The sequence below is a fragment of the Hylobates moloch genome, unplaced genomic scaffold (assembly GCF_009828535.3).
Source record: "Hylobates moloch isolate HMO894 unplaced genomic scaffold, HMol_V3 SCAFFOLD_2, whole genome shotgun sequence".
In the NCBI taxonomy this organism is placed as follows: domain Eukaryota; kingdom Metazoa; phylum Chordata; class Mammalia; order Primates; family Hylobatidae; genus Hylobates; species Hylobates moloch.
The window spans coordinates 149948233-149969389 of NW_026652277.1; the positions used below are offsets into that span (position 1 = coordinate 149948233).

The 21157-nt window shown below is 36.2% G+C and overlaps 1 protein-coding gene across 1 annotated transcript in view; it reads right to left on the reverse strand.

The window, feature by feature from the left end:
* Positions 1 to 757: 757 nt before the first annotated feature.
* Positions 758 to 21157, reverse strand: part of MOXD1 (monooxygenase DBH like 1) — a 105989-nt gene continuing 85589 nt past the window's right edge. Inside the window, exons 10-12 of the mRNA XM_032159146.3 lie at positions 20312 to 20454; positions 2492 to 2660; positions 758 to 2021 (exon numbers count right to left, since the gene is read on the reverse strand). Coding sequence (XP_032015037.1) covers positions 1857 to 2021; positions 2492 to 2660; positions 20312 to 20454 — 477 coding nt within the window. The 3' untranslated portion in view covers positions 758 to 1856. The remainder of the gene's footprint in view (positions 2022 to 2491; positions 2661 to 20311; positions 20455 to 21157) is intronic.

Sequence of the window (21157 nt, forward strand, 5' to 3'; positions counted from 1 at the left end):
ATCCAGGAAAGCAATTAAAAGCCTCTCTGAAAAAGGAGTAATAAAAAGCCCAGCTGTTCAGGAAGGTGTGCTCAACATAAGACCAAATAACTTAGAATATAATCAGAATTCTATAGAACTTACAACAGATAACTTATCCTAATTTGAAATAGAGTCTCTTCCTTGAAATCACATATATTCATGAGAATTTCCAGAAAAATAATGTCAACTTTCTTCTTAGTAACATCAATGGAACAGATTCCCCGGCCTGGCTCCACAAATTAAGCTTCCAAAGCTGTTTACCCTCTTCTAGCTGGTATGTTCACCTTCCTTACCAAGAACAAATATAATATTACAGAATCTCAGGAGGAAATCATTTGACTTTGATACCTCAAATTCAGAAATTCTGAAGTAAAAATCAACATAAAATTTCAAATAGGGAGCATTTGGAATTATATTTCTCATATAAATATTTGAATGGAAAATCATAGAATGTGAAATAGCACTTATAAAATAAAAAGAAATAAAGTAAACTCAAAAATTTGCCTCATAAATATTAAAAACATTTCATCAAATGTACAAGTTCTAAGACTCAAGAAGGAAATACTCCGAAACATATTTATTTAAAAGGCAATATGGTTTGTGTTGAAGACATTGTGGGGCAAAAAGGGCTTCAAAATGGAATGGAAAATGCAACATTCTTAATTGAATTTTACTGTCAATACTAGTACTGAATCACTTACTTTTCTTAAGGAGTGTATAAAATACCACACAAAAATGTAATTTCATTTAGTTTATTAATATGATCCAAACAGATTTAGCTTAAGAGATGAGGACAGGACATAAAACAAGATTTGGCTGAGCTATATAAAGAAAACCAAAAGAGTGACAAGATTTTCAATTGGTGACAATTTAAAGTCATTTATTAACTAATATAAAAATAAATCTACAATAGAACCATGACTTAAATTGAGCCAGTATGTGGTACATGTGTCACCCAACAGTCAGCAAGGAACCATTTAGAACTTACACTCTCCTGGACTGGCTCACACGGTCTGTCTTTGTCCTGGAACCTCATACAAGTCCCCTCACAGCACTGGGTTTGCAGCCAGCTACACTTTTTCTCCTCAGCCTATGACCAGTTATTAATACATGCCATTTCTATGTTGCCCATAGCCTCTTTCTTTTCAGATAGTGACAGAGCTCTAGAAAAAACTCATCTGGCCAGTACTAAACAGGGAAGGTGAAAAAAAGTACTTTAAGATGGGTGTGGGCTCATTTGGGGTACCGACAGACTCAGATAAACAAGGGAACCAGAGTGGGCATCAACAAAAAGCATTGAGGTAAGGGGCCCAGTGGTAATTCACAGAAAAGACCAGAACTGGACAATGTTAAAGTCAGGAAGAATGGCTGTTACACTTGAAAAGTCACACTAGAAGAACAAGAAAGAAGAAAAAAACTGGAATGAACAGTAGTCCCTTTTATATTTTTTAAAAGGAAGGAATTTTTTAAAGAAATATAAAAGTCAAGTCAAAAAGTGAAATAGTAACAATGAGTATTTAAATAAAACAGAATGTAGTAGGAAATAAAGAATTCTTTTATTCCTACATGACAGTCCAATTTTTAAAAATGGTTATCTTAAGTCAGGCCAGTTTTATTTTATTGACCATGTATATATAACATCAGGTATTTCTAAGAAAGAGAAGAGAACCTGATCAATGTCTCTCATGTAACACGGAAAGGAAAAAGGAGGGAGGGAAAATGGGGATGAAAAGTCTCCACACTCTTCATGCCCAAAGTGGACACAGTCTTTAACCTGTACTTCAAATGACAGGTTCAGATCATAGAAAACATTGTCAAGTCCAACAGAATTTTGATCACAAGCTCTTGGTGCTCAGCGTGCAGCTGAGTAGCAAAAGGCACACAAGCAAGTTGATGGAGAAATCTCTGTGCAGGGAAGAGGAAGAAGACGTGCCACACACCAAAGGTGCTGCTTTATAGGGTCTTTCTATATCTGGAGGTAATGCTGTCATTCCTTGAATCTGAAAACGGAAGCACAAACAATGCAAATGAACATCTGATTTAAAGCAGGACAGTGACCAAGCACGCTCAGCTGCCCACACTTCTGCAAGGGATAAAGGGGGCAGGAGTGGTTACCAAAGGAGTCACACACTGGGGGAGTCAGAAACCTAGGATTTAGGAGGAAACAGAAAAGAGGGCCAGGCACTCCTTTGGAAAAGAATACAAAGCAGGCTTTATTGCTTTTTGCAGCACTCATTCCAGCCTGTTCCTGCTCTATCCCAACCTTAGTTTTAGAACTAATTTATCTCTTGAAATGGGGTAGAATGAGGAGTTTTCACTCAACCCAAGTAACCATTGAACAAAAATTATCAGACATTAAAAGGCAACTGGACCCCTGGATTTTTGGATGTTTGTCTTCTCCTTAGGTTTTCCTGTAATAGATTCAGATAAAATGTGTCAATTGGGTTCTCAGAGGTTAAAAAGAGCTTACCGACCACTCAGCATTGTCTGTCTTGGAACATCTCACATTCACTGGCAGGCTGAGGACCAGCTTGTTGAAGGAGAGACCTTCCTTTTTAGTCCATTTAAACTTATTCATAGCATCCATGAAAGAAAGGTTTTTATATTGCTTGGGGCTTTTGATAATGAAAGGCCAGGTCCTGAATTTAAAAGACACAATTAGTCATATTCAGAACAAATGCATTACATGTTTCCTTTACTTTTCAACGTCCTAAAATAGATCTCACACTTATTCATTTTCAGACACATAGATAACCTGATGCAAAACGTTGATGAGCTCATCAGCAATTACTAGAAGAAATACCAAATAAAATCTTTTTAAAGAATGATATATTTTAGTAGCAGACTGGCATTAATTTTATTTTTAATTTACTATTTTTTAATAGAGATTGGGTCTCGCTATGTTGCCAAGGTTAGTCTGGAACTCCCGGGTGCAAGCAACCCTCCCACCTCCACCACTCAAAGTGCTGGGATTATAGGTGTGAGCCAACATAACCGGTCAAAGTTTAAACAAATAATTTTGTCTCAGAAATCCTCTACAGAGCCTCACAATTCTACATTAATTTGGTTTGGTTCTAGTTAACAAATTAACTGGTAAGCATTCATTTTTGAAGAGTACAATGCTAATGGTGTAATCAAGAAAACTGCAGGTTCCCAAAAGATATTATGAGAGATGGAAAGTTCAAACCCATGCACTATAAAAGCCTGACCCCTGCTGGCTGATCTGTTTTGGCTTAGCTAAGTGAGAAGATAAACACAACAAAAAATGTGATTTGATCAATGCTTCAAAAATTTTACTCATTTCTTAAAAGAAGACATACATACGGCCAAAAAAATGAAAAAATGCTCCACATCACTAATAATCATCAGAAAAATGCAAATAAAAACCAGAGTGAAATACTATCTCACCAGTCAGAAGGGCTATTATTAAAATGAAAAAAAAAAAAAAAACTGATATTGGCAAGGTTGCAGAGAAAAGACAATGCTTATACATTGTTGGTGGGGATGTAAATTAGTTCAGCTAACTGTGGAAGCAGTTTGTAGATTTCTCAAAGACCTTAGAACAGAACTACTATTCAACCCAGTAATCCTATTACTAGCTATATACCCAAAGGAAAACAAATAGTTCTACCAAAAAGACCATAGGCATTTGTATGTTCATCATAGCACTATTCACAATAGCAAAGACATGGAATCAACCAAGGTGTCCATCAAAGGTGGACTGGATAAAGAAAATGTGGTACATGTACACCATGGAATACTATGTAGCCACAAAAAAAAGAGAGAAATCATATCCTTTGCAACAGCATGGGTGCATCTGGAGGCCATCATCCTAAGTGAATTACACAGGAACAGAAAACCAAAAACCGCGTGTTCTCACATATACGTGGGATCTAATCATTGAGTACACTTAGACATAAAGATGGGAAAAACAGACACTGGGAACTACTAGAGAGAGAGGGAGAGAGGGAGACAAGAATGAAAAAACTACCTGTTGGGTGCTAGGCTCACTACCTGGGTGATGGAATCATTTATACCCCAAACCCCAGTTTCACACAATATACCATTGTAACAAATCTAAGCATGGCATCCCTTGAACTTAAAATAAAAGTTGAAATTTTAAAAATGTACTGAGAAAAAAAATACCCTATATAGAATACACTCTGCCTTCACCTGCCACTCCAAAAATCACATGCCAAATATCCAAGAAAGGAAAAAGAAACCACAAGAATGACATGAGCAGACAGAAAAAGTGACAGAAAAAGTGAAGTGAAAAAGTGAATGACATGACTTGCTTGAAAAGATACTTTTCAGGTGTTGTCTTTCATTAAACGTAAGTTTTATATTATTGATTCCTGAAAAAGGGAAAAGTGTAAGTGTTGGTGTGTCACAAAATTTTACATTAATCCATGGACCTTGCAGGAAATTATCATGGTGACTAGAAAGTATTTGGCACCCACAACATCCCAAGATGTTACAGTAATTTCTGTAATTATCAAATAATCTCAGCTGAAGAATATACATTAATCTTCACTTTTTAAAATTTATTTATGTCATTACTCTCTCTCTCTCTCTCTGACATACATAACCCACTCAGGCACATTGAATATCATCTTTTTAAGTAAATTAAAAGTTGCTTATTAATTTTTTGGAGTTATAAAGATAATTTTTTATGTCTAAATTTGAAATATTTCTTCCATATCTAATAGGTGAGATAATGAGGAAAATAGGTAATATATGCAGATCTTTACATTTTTCATAATTTCCTTTAATTAGAATCAATATATATCTTTGTTGAGTTTTAAATGCATTATTTTATACAAAGACCTTAAAGTGAAGTCCCATAAAGTAAGAGCAATCAGCATCACATTACATAAACATACCTAGCAATGACCTAAAATCTACACCATTTGAAAATTAAACATATTGTGACAATTTTATAGAGATACAATCCAGAATTAGTATAAAGCAAAAACTTGGCTTGAAAGAAGTTATTATATTTGCATACAATGTCCTTTTAAAAGCACTAAAAGCTACAGGTATTGATCATTTTAAGTCAATTATTAAAAATAAAATTTACTTTTCAAAAAGATAAAATGCCTAATTTGAAAAAGAGAAAATCAATTTTATTACCAGAGAAATGCTAGGGGAAAATCATCAGTCTGTAACCATCTGAAACACCACAAGGTGGCACGACAGTCTTTACTATGGTGCTTAGGTGGCCTAAAGCCTCTGGCGCCCAGCTGTTAAGAGTGAATAGTGTGACCATTATCCACAGATGAAATTTTAAAAAGCTTTGCTGCTATAATAATTTCGTAAATTGCCTATTATTGAGATTGCCTAACATAAAGTGACAGAAGAGGTGTAACCCCATTTGTCAGTTTTTAGAACAGATATGTAGAAAGGCCAAGCCCAGTGGCTCGTATGTTGGAGACAGAATGACTGAGGCTGGGTGACCTGGGGATGTGGTCACCAACCTTTCTGAGATGGCATTTTTGTCTCATATTTATCATCTCCTTTCCACTCCCACTAACTTGGTTTAGGCCCCTGTTCTATAATAACTTTATACTAATAAACATCCTACTTGTCATCTCTAACCTTTCTAGCCTATCCTACACACTTCCAAATCATCTCCTAGAGAAAAGAGCAGACTGAAAAAGTGAATATTTATCCTGAATACTTTTTTTTTCAAAAAGACTAAGCTTTAAACCAGAAACAGGTAACCTTAAAGTAGCAAGTATTTCTGCTTTTACTGGGATTAGGGATTAGTTAGAAATAATTGGGAATGTTACAGAAATAAAAAGTTACATTTCTGCATATCTTGTCAGTGTATAAATGTCTATCCATACATACATGTAAACGAATGGCATTATATATATATATATATATATGTATTACTGTAGTCAATAAAAAACAGTGTTATTATTATGCTTTAATAGTGATGGGTAATTTTCCTTTGTAAATTCCATCTAAACTCTGAGACATGTTTTTCTTAGAAGATAGCAAAGTTTACTGCAATACACCATGGTAGAGTAATTTTTTAAATTTTTAAGTGAAACATAAAGCTATTTATTCTTATAAATTCAAACTGATCAATGGAAATTTTAAAAGTTTAATGATTTTTATACTTGGTCCCTCTGTTCTACATAAATTGAAAAGCAGATGGAGAAAAATAATCTGTGGTTACATTTCTTATCTGAGCCTCTCTGGACTCCTGTTTTAAAAGTTTTATTGCTAGTGTCTTTCTTGGGGTAGAGAAGGAGAAGGAAGGAAGAGAGATGGAAGATGTAACCAAGAAACAGTGTCCATGTACTTATAGCTAAATGAACTGTATTACAGACTCTCCATCCATCAAGCAAGTAAACATGTGATCAAAAACTAGCAAAAGGAACAAAAATTCATTAACAGACATCTACTTTTGGCCATGTTGGAGTAACTGACACTAACTTCCTGTAAAAAACTCAAAATTCAACAAACCATATGAAACAGCAGGTTTGGACATTGGAAAATAGCACAGAACTATGATCCCCAAAAGTAAGGAAACAAATAAGGTGTTTGAATATTATGTTCATCCCAGCTTTCTGCCTAGAAGCATTCTCTGGACCAGAATGCAGGAAAGGGGATTTCGAAACAGAAAATGACAATCTCAATAAGTTAAGAAGATGAAAACCAGAGTTAAGGGAGTCTGAAGAAGCTTACGTATTCAAGGTAGCCTATTGCAGAGGAAAAATCTGTATAAGGATCCTCTGAGTCAGTAACTAAGCAATAAGCCAACTATATTTAGGGTAAAATCCACAAGACTGGGCAATGAATAGCTAGAAGATTGTGACCTAAACAATTCCCAGAGCCTGTATAGAGCTAGCAGACATTTGAGCTCAAACTAGCCAGAGTGGAATGTCTTTGTTGACTACACGGAGTAAACATCTATTCTAGACTCACACTAACAAGGTTCTTTAAAGAAATAAAAACAACCTAGTGCTAATTAACACAACGTGCATAATGTCCTGTTGTCTATGTCTAGTCAAAAATTATTAAACACATCAACAAGTATGTAAATGTGAATCTAAACTAGAAGAAAAAATCAGTCAATACTCCAAGATCTTGAAATGACAGAGATTAAAGAATTAGCAGACAAGGATAACTAAAACTTAAAAAAAAACATATTATTAACAAAACATGTGCAAAACTTCTATATTGAAAAACCACATAAAAGTGCTTAGAGAAATGAAAGAACAGTAAATAAGTGAAGAGGCATACCATGTTCATAGAAGACTCAATAATGTTAAGATATCAATTCTCTCAAATTGCCTAGAAATTCAATATAATCCCAATCAAATCCCAGCAGGTCCTTTTTTAAAAATGAAATTGACAAGTTGATTTAAATATATGTATGAAAATAGAATAAACCTAGACTATCAAAATAATTTTGGGAAAAAAATGACAAAGTTTTGGAGATCTACATTTAAGACTTCCTATAAAACTATAATAATTAAATGTGGTTTTAGAGTAAGGCTAAACATATAGAGCAATGAAACAGAATAGAAAATCCAGAAAGAACCAATATATGGACAACTGATTTTCCAGGAAATATTCCAAAGTAATTCAATAGTAAAAAGGTAGTTTTCTTTCATCAAATAGTTCTTGCACAACTTGATATCTATATGAAAAACAATGAACGTTGGATTTACCTTACACTACACACAAAAATGTGTTCAAAATGGATCCATCTAAATGTAAAAGCTAAAACTGTGAACTTTTCAGGGGGAAAAATAAGAGAAAGTCTTCCCTTGAGTAGGCAAAGATTTTTTAAGCAGGGTATGAAAAGCACAAAACAAACCAAAAAAATGATGAAACAAACTTCAATAAATACAGCTATAAAATGAAAGTCAAACCACAGACTGGGAGAAATTGTCTGTAAACATGCATCCAACAGAGAACTTGCAACCAAAGTATAAAGAACTCTTACAACTCAATAATAAGAAAACAAGTAATTCAATTAACAATGAACAAAAATTCTAATAAATAATTAAAAAGAAAAATACACAGTTGTCCCTTGGTATCCATGGGGGACTGAGGATAGCAAAATCTGTGATGTTCAAGACACTTATATAAAATGGTGTAGTAGTTACATATAACCTATGCACATGCTCCTATCTACTGTAAATTATCTCCAGGTTACTTATAATACCTAATACAATGTAAATGCTATGTAGATGGTTATTATGCTGTATTGTTAAGGAATGATGACAATAAAAATATTCATATATGTTCAATATAGATGCAAATTTTTTCAAACATTTTTTATCTGAAGTTGGTTGAATCCATGGACGCAGAATCCATGTTCTGCCTCTGGGAAAGCAGAGGGCTGACTGTATACACACACACACACACACACACACACATTTATTTATACACATGCACATATATATACATATATACACATATATATGTGTGTGTGTGCATATATATATATATAAAACTTTAGGACAATTCTCTGAGTGGCCCTGGACCAATCCAATCCATTCTCATTTTTGCTTGTAGCTCTCAAGAATAACTATAGAATGTGCTGGAAACACAAAATCTTGAGATGGGAAGGGACTGACTGGAATAGCCCAGGTTCTGTTCCAGTACCCCCAATAGGGTTTGAATGTTCATGTCCCTCCAAAACTCATGTTGAAATCTCATCTCCACTGCAGTGTATTAAGAGGTGGGGCCTTGAGGAGGTGATTAGGTCAAGAGGGTTCCATGCATCATGAATGGAATTAGTACCCTTACAAAAAAGGCTTGAGGGAACCTTCCAATTGCACCTTCGACCTGTGAGAACACAGCAAGAAGGTGCCATCTTGGAAGTGGAGAGCAAGCCCTCAGAAGACACTGAAACTGCTGGTGCCTTGATTTTGGACTTCCCCATCTTCACAACAATAAGCAATAATTTTCTGCAGTTTATAAATTACCCAGTCTAAGCTATTTTGTTATCACACCCCAAGCCGACTAACAGACTCCCCTGGAAACAGAGTGTCCTTCAATGCTTTAGCCTTGAATCTCACATTGTCCCGGGATATAAAACCAAGAATGGGCTGCTTTTCAAGGTCTTTCAGCTGCCACGCAACTGGGACATGTACAGTAGAGGCTCCATCTATTCCAGGCAGATTTCCTGAGCCTTGGAGAACTGGCTTACAATAAATTCTAGGATTCTGTTGTTTTCGCTGCCTATCTGTAAGCAATAAATCCATTTAATGTAACTTGTTATGTATAAGTACGATCTTTCTTACTGGACTCAGACAACCTGCACAGTGAACCTGCTTTACAATAACCAATAAACATGTGAAGGAGGCTCAATATCATCAGGCACAGGGAAAATGGAAAATAAAGCCATAAGAAAATACCACTAGATACACATTAAAATGGATAAAATGCAAAACACTGAAAATACAAAATACTGCCAAGAATATTGAGTAACAGGAGTTCTTACACATCACTGGTAAGAACGAAAAATACATTATTTTAAGAACATTTTGAGAGTCTATGGAGTAAACATAAACTTAGCCAACAGTCTCTCAAGTGGAATCTGCTTAAGCCTACTGAACTCCCGAGGGCAGGGTCGCCCAGCACCGCAGCTGCCTGCTTTCTAAGCTGTTTGAGCTCCTTGGGAGAGGAGCAGCAGCCAGCACTGGGACTCGCAACTGCTTAACATACTAAGCTCCCTGGGCGGGGGAAGGGCAGCATCCATCTCTATAGCTCCAGACTGTGCTTTTCCCCTGCTGGAGCCAGAGAGGCTGGATGGCTTGGTCACAAGACTTGTCCCCCACAGCCCAACACACTGGCTGTGGCAGTCTTCTGCCAGAATGCCTCTTCAGGCTTGACCCTGACCCATCCTTCCTCACTGGGTGGGGCTTCCCTAGAGGAACTCCAATGACTCCAACTAGAGGCTCAGGGACAGAAGCTGGATCTCCCTAGTCCTGAGCCCCTAAGGGGAGGAGTGGCCACAGTCTCTGTGGACCAGCAGACTTCGCCTTTCCTCCTGGTAGTTCTGAGGAATCCAGGCAGCCCAGATGAGTGGGTTTTCTCCCAGCAAGGCACACACCCTCCACCAAGGGAAAAAGTGCTTTGTAAAATGAGTCCTGTTCCCTGTGCCACCCAAATGGGTGAGACCCTCCAATAGGGGTTGTGAGACACCCTGTACAGGAGTAATCCTACTGGCATCAGGTTGGTGCTACTTGACGTCAGAGGTCCCAGAAGAAGGAGCAGGCACTCATCTTTGCTGTTCTCTAGCCTCCTGGAGTGTCATCTCCAGGTGTGGGAAATAATCAGATTAATAGGGCCTGAAGTGAACCGCCAGCAAAATGCAGCAGCCCTACAGAAGAGGGACCTGACTGTTGAAAGAAAAACAAGCAGGAAGCAACAACAACAGCATCAATGACAACAAAAAAAGCACCCACAAAAACCCCATCCAAGGGTCAGCAGCCTAGAAGACCAAAACTGGACAAACTCATGAAGATGAGAAAGAATCAATAAAAATATGCCGAAAATCCAAAAGGCCAGAGTGCCTCTTCTCCTCCAAATGATTGCAACAACGCTCCATCAAGGGCGCAGAACTAGATGGAGGATCAGATGGATGAATTGACAGAAGCAGGCTTCAGAAGATGGGTAATAAAAACTATGCTGGGCTAAAGGAGCATGTTCTAACTCAGTGCAAAGAAGCTAAGAACCTTAATAAAAGGTTGAGGAACTGCTAACAAGAATAATCAGTTTAGAGAGGAATATTAATGACTTGATGAAGCTGAAAATTACAGCATGAGAATTTCATGAAGCATACACAAGTATCAACAGCCGAATCAACCAAGCAGAAGAAAAGATATCAGAGTTTGAAGGCCACCTTGCTGAAATAAGGCATGCAGACCAGACTAGAGAAAAAAGAATGAGAAGGAGTGAACAAAGCCTCCAAGAAATATAGGACTTCATAAAAAGACCTAACCTATGACTCATTGGAGTACCAGAAGGAGACAGGGAAAATGGAAACAAGCTGGAAAACATGCTTCGGGATATTATCCAGGGGAACTTCCCCAACCTAAAAGAAAGGCCAACATGCAAATCAGGAAATACAGAGAACACCATTAAGATACTCCATGAGAAGATCAACCCCAAGACACATAATCATCAGATTCTCCAAGGTCAAAATGGAGGACAAACTGTTAAGGGCAGCCAGAGAGAAAGGCCAGGTCACCTACAAAGGGAAGCCCATCATACTAACAGCGGACCTCTCAGCAGAAACTCTACAAGTCAGAAGAGATTGGGGGCCAATATTCAACATTCTTAAAGAAAAGACTTTTCAACCCAGAATTTCATATCCAGCCAAACTAAGCTTTATAAGTGAAGGAGAAATAAAATCCTTTTCAGACAAGCAAATGCTGAGGGATTTTGATACTACCAGGCCTGCCCTGGAAGAGCTCCTGAAAGAAGCACTAAATATGGAAAGGAAAAACTGGTACCAGCCACTGCAAAAACATAACACATTGTAAAGATCAATGACACTATGAAGAAACTGCATCAACTAGTGTGCGAAATCACCAAATAGCAGCATGACGACAGGATCAAATTATCAAATTCACACATAACAATACTAACCTTAAATGTAAATGGGCTAAAGGCCCCAATTAAAAGACACAGATTGGCAAATTGGATAAAGAGTCAAGACCCATCAGTGTGCTATATTCAGGAGACGCATCTCACGTGCAAAAACACATAGGCTCAAAATAAAGGGATGGAAGAAAATTTACCAGGCAAATTGAAAGAAAAAAAAAAGCAGGGGTTGCAATCCTAGTCTCTGACAAAATAGACTTTAGATCAACAAAGATGAAAAAAGACAAAGAAGGGCATTACATAATAGTAAGGGGAACAATTCAACAAGAAGAGCTAACTATTCTAAATATATATGCACTCAATACAGGAGCACCCAGATTCATAAAACAAGTTCTTAGAGACCTACAAAGAGACTTAGACTCCCACACAATAATAGTGGGAGACTTCAATAATAGTGGGAGACTTTAACACCCCACTGTCAGTATTAGACAGAACAACAAGACAGAAAATTAATAAGAGTATTCAGGACTTGGAATCACCTCTGGATCAAGTGGACCTAGTAGACATCTACTGAACTGTCTACCTGAAATCAACAGAATATACATTCTTCCCAGTGCCACATGGCACTTATTCTAAAATCGACCACATAATTGGAAGTAAAACACTTCTCGGCAAATGCAAAAGAACTGAAGTCATTAAACAAACAGTCTCTCAGACCACAATGCAATCAAATTAGAACTCAGGATTAAGAAACTCACTCAAAACCATACAATTAATGGGAATCGAACAACCCAGTCCTGAGTGACTCCTGGGTAAATAATGAAATTAAGACAGAAATCAAGTTCTTTGAAACCAATGAGAACAAAGAGACAACGTACCAAAATCTCTGGGACGCAGCTAAAGCAGTGTTAAGAGGGAAATTTATAGCACTAAATCCCCACATCAGAAAGCTAGAAAGATCTCAAATCAACACCTTAACATCACAGTTAAAAGAGATAGAGAGGCAAGAGAAAACTAATCCAAAAGCTAGCAGAAGACAAGAAATAAATAAAATCAGAAAAGAATTGATGGAGATAGAGACAGGAAAAACTCTCCAAAAAAATCAATGAATCCAGGAAGTGGTTTTTTGAAAAAAAAAAATAACAAAATAGATAGATCACTAGCTAGAAAATAAAGAACAAAAGAGAGAAGAATCAAATAGACACAATAAAAAAATGACAAAGGGGATGTCACCAATGGCCCCACAGAAATACAAACTACCATCAGAGACTATAAACACCTCTATGCGAATAAACTAGAAAATCTAGAAGAAATGGGTAAGTTCCTGGACACATACACCGTCCCAAGACTAAACCAGGAAGAAGTCGAATCCCTGAAAAGACCAATAACAAGTTCTGAAATTGAGGCAGTAATTAATAGCCTACTAACCAAAAAAATCCCAGGACCAGATGGATTCACAGCTGAATTCTACCAGAAATACAAAGAGGAACTGTTACCATTCCTTCTGAAACTATTCCAAATAATTGAAAAAGAGGGACTCCTCCCTAACTCATTTTATGAAGCCAGCATCATCTTGATACCAAAACCAGGAAGAGACAAAACAAAAAAAGAAAACTTCAGGCCAATATTCCTTATGAACATCGATGTGAAAATCCACAATAAAATACTGGCAAACCAAATCCAGCAGCACATCAAAAAACTTATCCACCACAATCAACTTGGCTTCATCCCTGGGATACAAGGCAGGTTCAACCCATGCAAATCAATAAACATAATCCATCACATAAAACAGAATCAAAGTCAAAAACCACGTGATTATCTCAATAGATGCACAAAAGGCCTTTGATAAAATTCAACGTCCCTTCTTGTTGAAAACTCTAAATAAACAGGGTATTGATGGAAATATCTCAAAATAATAAGAGCTATTTATGTCAATGCCACAGCCAATACCATATTGAATGGGCAAAAGCCAGAAGCATTCCCTTTGAAAACTGGTACAAGACAAGGATGCCCTCTCTCACCACTCCTATTCAACATAGTATTGGATATTTTGGCCAGGGCCATCAGGCAATAGAAAGAAACGAAGTGTATTTGAATAGGAAGAGAAGAAGTCAAATTATCTCTGTTTGCAGACGACATAATTTTATATTCAGAAAACCCCATCATCTCAGCCCCAAGACTTCTTAAACTGATAAGCAACTTCAGCAAAGTCTCAGGATACAAAATCAATGTGGAAAAATCACAAGCATTCCTTTACACCAACAATAGACAAACAGAGAGCCAAATCATGAATGAACTTCCATTCACAATTGCTACAAAGAGAATAAAATACCTAGGAATACAGCTAACAAGGGATGTGAAGGATCTCTTTAAGGAGAACTATAAACCACTGCTCAAGGAAATAAAAGAGGACAAAAATAAATGGAAAAACATTCCATTTTCATGGATAGGAAGAATCAATATCATGAAAATGGTCATACTGCCCAACATAATTTATAGATTCAATGCCATTCCCATCAAACTACCATTGACATTCTTTACAGAATTAGCAACAACTATTTTAAATTTCATATGGAATCAAAGAAGACCCTGTATAGCTAAGACAATCCTAAGCAAAAAGAACAAATCTGGAGGCATCACACCACCTGACTTCAAACTATACTACAAGGCTACAGTAACCAAAACAGCATGGTACTCGTGCAAAAACAGACATGGAGCAGAACAGAGACCTCAGAAATAACACTACACATCTACAACCATTAACAAACTTGACAAAAACAAGCAATGGGGAAAGGATCTCCTATTCACTAAATGGTGCTGGGAAAACTGCTTAGCCATAGGCTGAAAACAGAAACTGAACCCCTTCCTTACACCTTATACAAAAATTAACTCAAGATGGATTAAAGACTTAGGTGTAAAACTGCAAACCATAGAAACCCTAGAAGAAAACCTAGGCTAATACCATTCAGGACATCCGACAAAAATCCCACCAGGACGGTGGCCCACTGTAACCACACTTTGGGAGCCGAGGCGGCGGATCACGTCAGAGACCACGCAATTGCAACAAAAGCCAAAATTGACAAATGGGATCTAATTAAACTAAAGAGCTTCTGCACAGCAAAAGAAACTATCAGAGCAAAGAGGCAACCTACAGAATGGGAGAACATTTTTGCAATCTACCCATCCAACAAAGTCTAATATCCAGAACTTACAAGGAAGTTAAACAAATTTACAAGAAAAAAACAATCCCATTAAAAAGTCAGCAAAGGATATGAACAGACACTTCTCAAAAGAAGACATTTATGCAGCCAAGAAATATGAAAAAACTCAACATCACTGATCATCAGAGAAATGCAAATCAAAACCACAAAGAGATACCATCTCATTCCAGTCAGAATGGCAATTATTAAAAAGTCAGGGAACAACAGATGCTGGAGAGTCTGTGGAGAAATAGGAATGCTTTTACACTGTTGGTCAGAATGCAAATTATTTCCACCACTATGGAAGACAGTATAGCAATTCTTCAAGGATCTAGAACCAGAAATACCATTTGACCCAGCAATATCCCATTCTTGGTATATACCCAAAAGAATATAAATCATTCTACTATAAAGACACATGCACTTGTATGTTTATTGCAGCACTATTTACAATAGCAAAGCCATGGAACCAACCCAAATGGCCATCAGTAATAGACTGGATACAGAAAATGTGGTACATATACACTATGGAATACTATGCTGCCACAAAAAGGAAGGAGATCATGTCCTTTGAAAGGACATGGATGAAGTTGGAAGCCAATGTCCTCAGTGAACTGACACAGGAACAGAAAACCAAACACCACATACTCTCACTCATAAGTGGGAGTTGAACAATGAGAACACATGGACACAGAGAGGGGAACAACACACACCAGGGCCTGTTGGGGGATGGGGGGTGAGGGGAGAAAATTTAGAAGATGGGTCAATAGGTGCAGCAAACCACTATGGCACTCGTATACCTATGTAACAAAACTGCACATTCTGCACATGTATCCCGTTTTTTGTTTGTTTGTTTAGAATAAATAAATAAATAAAAACACTTTGTGTTCCAGGAAAACTTAATTCAGATGCTCAACACTAAAGTGTATTCAATTTAACTTATAAATCCTACAGGTAAAGGAAAAAATTCCTCCATTTGTCCAGAGAGATCTCCCAAGGGAAAGAAATATGATTCTCAAATATCATATCCAGCCAAACTGCTGTCCAAATAAAAGAGTAGAAATTCCCAAATGTGAAAGAACTTGAGGCATAAGGCACTCAGAAGCCCTTACTGATTAAACAACTTGAAGATAAAATCCTAATGACTCAAATTTCAAAACTCATTAATGTAGAAATCATAAAGATTAGGGTTATCATTGAATCGATTTATCTAATCAAGTCATGTTAAATATTCTGGGAATTATAGTTTCATAATTAACTGTAAACATTAAAAATCTTGAAAATATAATAATTATAATATAAATAATAAATATTTAGTGGTATAGAAAGCAGAAGTGGGAAAAATGTGAAAGTATAAACGTCTCCATCTTTCATGACCTAAAATTGAAACTTATAGTGAATCTAACATGATCTAACATCACTATGATGATTTTATGATCTATTTTGTCAACATTTGAGATCCTCTTCATAAAATATTATTTCTTGTGGTTAAAACAACACCAACAACATTTATTTGAACTTCAACAAATGTTCAGTTTTACTTTAGTTTCTTTCTTGTAAGTTAAAACAAAATTAAAAGTCAATGGTTTTTAAAAAATAGTGCATAAATTGTAATCTTGTAACAGTATTTAATCAATTCATTTTATGTAAATATATACATATTAAGATGTTAATAATAACATTCAATCAACATGTTAGCAATGTTTATGTTGAGTAGAATTTGAGGTGGTTGCTTTTGCCTTCTTTATAACAACTTGTTCTGCATTACCTGAACTCTTTATAATAAGCATGTGTGAGCTTTAAATAGTAAAAACATAAAGTGATTTTTCCTGCAAAGAGGAAGAGAAACAGCTATTGATGCTTTTTTAGGAACAGAACCAACAACACAGGAACTTTCCATTACTTATATCTCACCAGACCTGCGTATTCAGTCTTGATTTATGGTAAAACAGGGAATACACAATTTATCTAAACTCATTATCTATTTTGTTATTTGATCTTTGTGAGTTTTTTGTTTTTCCTTAAGACTTGCCAGATCTGTAGGAGACAGACAGAAATAGCACCCCCAAGAACAGACAATAAAATTGAGACAAGATATAGTTGTCTCATTTTTTCTATCAATCCTTCCTAGGATTGCTATAGAATGTTTAAAATAAAATATAGAACCTGATTAATCATTATATGAAAAGCACAGAATAGAAGAGTTTTGTTCATATGTTATATGATATTCCTTTTTAGTATTATACACTGAATACCAATTGGTAATATTCTTTTAAGCAAATATTCTTTTAAGCAAAACAGAAAGAAAGCACCTAAGCCATTTTTCGTTCTGATGTTTGAGCCAGCACCTTGTTAATTTTGCCTTCACTATCATTTATGTCACTGTGGTGATGAACTAGATTTGAACGTCTAATTTAAAGTCTAAACATGTATTTTTAAATAGAGGCTCTTTTGTGCTCATATTTTTGAGGAATAAATTTAACCATGAAGTTAAATGGGTTTGGTCCTTTTTTTTTTCTTTTTTTCCTTTTTTTGGCAGGGGAGAATGACACCTCAAAACTAGCCTTGTTCTGTAAAGCAATTCTCCCTGTCTTTCCAAATTATGAAAACCCAACTTGAGTATTTCCTGAGGGAGACCAAAGGTATGGACACTGGTGGAGCTCATTGGGAAACAGGAGAGCCGAGGATTTTTAGAGGCTTTGTACCATTTAAACTTAAAAAAAAAAAAAAAAAAAATAGGCCAAAGAATGCATTTCAATCATCTTGCAAACATACAGCTTTTAATATCCATTTGTTTTTAACATTCTCTCAAATTAACCATTGATTAGAACATTTCCATTCAATATGTAAAAAATATTCTAAATGAGAAAAAGACTACTCAAGGCTAAGTAAGGAACAATATAACATCAATATTTGAAAACCAAGATTATATCCTAGTGTATTTAAAATGATATTTTATGTGATGCTTGGATTTTTGTTGTTTTAATTTGTTTACATATGTAATTATTTACTTGTTATATATTTATGTATATTTATATATTGGCCTATATGTGCATGTTGTATGGAGAGAAAGAGATCAGAGACTAGATACAAACCCCAGCTCTCCCTTTTATTATGTACTATATAATGTTGAATAATTTCTTAATCTCTTGGTTTCTATTTCCTCCCCTATAAAACTGGGATTGCATGTCTTGCTCTACCTGTTGGAATTGTGTAAAAATGAATTATAAAATCATGCATATGAAAATACTTAGTAAACTATAAACCAATTTACGTAAGCATTTTGGTTTTTGTATTTTATTAGATATAGGCATTTCTTCTAGTGGTCATTTTGTTGTTGGCATAAAAATTCAGTAAAACCTATCTATGAATCATAAATTTAATTCAAAAGAGGGGTGGGTCTCAGTTCATAATTCACAATCCTGTAATATTTAGGCACAAAAACTTGAGCATATTTCTATTCTCCTTCATCATCTGCATTTTACCATATCCTCACTGAATGTTTTTTCACTCTCTCCTTAAACATTTGTCTCAAAACTCTATGTGTGGCTGGGCATGGTGGTTCACACCTGTAATCCCTGCACTTTGGGAGGCCGAGGCGGGTGGATCACTTGAGGTCAGGGGTTCGAGACCAGCCTGCTCAACATGGCGAAACCCTGTCTCTACTAAAAATACAAAATATTAGCTGGGCATGGTGGTGAGCGCCTGTAATCCCAGCTACTCAGGAGGCTGAGGCAGGAGAATCACTTGAACCCAGGAGGCAGAGGTTGCAGTGAGCTGAGATCGCGTTACTGCACTCCAGCCTGGGTGACAAGAGTGAAACTCTGTCTCAAAAAAACAAAAACAAAAAAACTCTATGTGTATATTTTCTCTAATTACATAATTACATCAGTCCCTTTCATTTTGAAAAGTAGTGATCATTAGAAAATTCTTCTTTATATTAAAACGAATTCAGCCATCCCCAAATTTCCACCAGCCATTCTAATTCTTCTCACTGACATCAGTAAGAAGAGATAGATCAACCTTAATATATCCAAAACAGAATTCTCAATATCATCCTCAGGCATGTTCCCCTAAGACCATTCACACACCATCACTGAGCCTTTACTCTGCTCTATCCCTCACTGCCTCCCTGAGATGCCATTGATCAGCAAGCCTATGAGTGCTCCTTTCTAAAATTAACCTGAATGGAATGTGTCTCATCAACTCGGTGTCACCACCTTGGCACAACTGACCCTCATCCCTCAACTAGTCAATCACAATAGTTTCCTGATTGATATTCCTTCCAGTCTAGCCCTCCTAGAGTCCTTTCTCAACATAGTAGCCAAATTGACTTTACTTATATCCTTTAATTGCATCCCTTTGCACTTAAAGCCCCAAGGCCTTATGTTGCCCATAAAGTCCTAAATCATCTGGTCCCACCTGCTCTCTTGTGTCTTCACTTATTCTCTACCATACTTCACTCTTCTCCCGCCAAATGCACTCTCTTGCTGTTCCACAAACACGGTAGGTTCAGACTAACCACAGGGTCATTACACTGGCTCTTTCCTGTGTAGAATTTGCATATCTCTATAGTTGGCTTCTTATCATGGAGGTTGCTGCTCAGATATCACCAACCCAGAGAGGCTTTCTTTATCCTATTGACAACAACTACATACTTCCTTCACTGTTTTGTCTTCATAACATCTATTACTATTTAAAATATCTTTTTTGTTTATTACCTCTCCCTCACTCCAGAATATAATCTCAAGAGGGCAGGGATAATATGAATCTTGTTTATTATATCTTAAATAGCTCCCATAATTGTACCTAAAGAGTACAATCGTACCTAAAGAGTTAACATAATAGGCCCACCCCAGAAAGGCCTGCTTGCAAGGACAATCCTTGGCAGTTGCCTGGAAACTTAAATAGTAAACGATTTTCTATATTGACATAAACTTTCTCTAATGATAAGAGTGACTCATTGTGCCTAGACTGTGCAAACAATGCAGTTTATGCTGAATTTTGGTAAGCAGTAGGCAGAGAGCATCTATATGACTAGTTCCCCCAAAAAACTCTGAGCACTGAATCTGTGATGAACTTCTCCAATAGGCAACATTCCATATATGTTGTCACAATTTGATGACGGTGGAATTTGGTGCATTCTGTGGGAATCCACTGGAAGAGGGCTCTTGGAAGCTTGCACCTGGTTTCCTCTGGACTTTGCTTCATATAGCTTTTCCGTTTATTCTTTCTGCTTTGTATGCTTTCACCATAATAAATGTTTTCCATGAATACAACTATTTGCTGAGTCCTGTAGGTACTCCTAGCAAATCACAGAACCTGAGGGTGGTCTTGGGGACTCTGGACATAGTAATCAAAAAGGTTACTGGGTCTCCCCAGTTAAAAGTAGTCAAATAGAACAAACAGTGCATAAAAATTTCTATAAAGTGGTAATGGATCCAGTATGACAATAAAGCCCACTTTCTCTGAAATACATTACCCCATCATGAAATACATTTACTACTTACGTGACTGGTCTGTAGATCTCCTTAACACCAATGAACTGAAGTTGTTCCATAATGTCTGGAATACTTGCACATCGAGTAAGATTAATTCTTGGGTAATAAATAAGGTATGAGAGACACATTTCACTCCTGGTGCTTAGTCCTCCCTGAAAACAGATGGGTTATTTAGCAAAGTATGCGTTCTACCAACTTTGACATTTAAAGCACACAAGTCATTAATGTCACACAGTTCCTTCCAGTATTAAAATTTAATACATCTTAAAGCTGAAAATTTTAAAAACTGGCTTTTTTAAAAGGTAATGACACAATTAAAAATTAATAGAATTATTTCCACTTTGAAAATTTGCCTTTCTTAAATAACCTAATAAATTCTGCTGATGGGATGTAAACTTTTCAACACAGTGAACATTTCAGAGAATCATAAAGATGTTTGGTTAGCATAATACCAATCAATCAGGAATTTTTGCAGGAAATTTTTCTGATTTAATTGGGTTTTCTAGAATCTTGTCTTCATGTGTACAAACATTAGCAGCTGCATACCACAAGGGAAACAGATTTCATATTTTGAATCTAGGTAGTTAATTGTCTACTAAAATTTGGAAAAAGATTAAAGACCCTCAAAAGAACAGAATCCAGAGTTACTACAACATATTATCTAATATGTCTAATTTCCACCAAAAATTATTAAGCGGGAAAAGAAACAGGAAATTATTATCTATCTTCAATGGAGAAAAGTCAGTAGAAATGGATTGTAAGATTGAGATGCTGGATTTATTAGACAATGACTTGAAAACATAAAAATATGTTCAATAAAGCTGTTTTAAAAAGTGTTCAAAGAGTTAAAGAAAA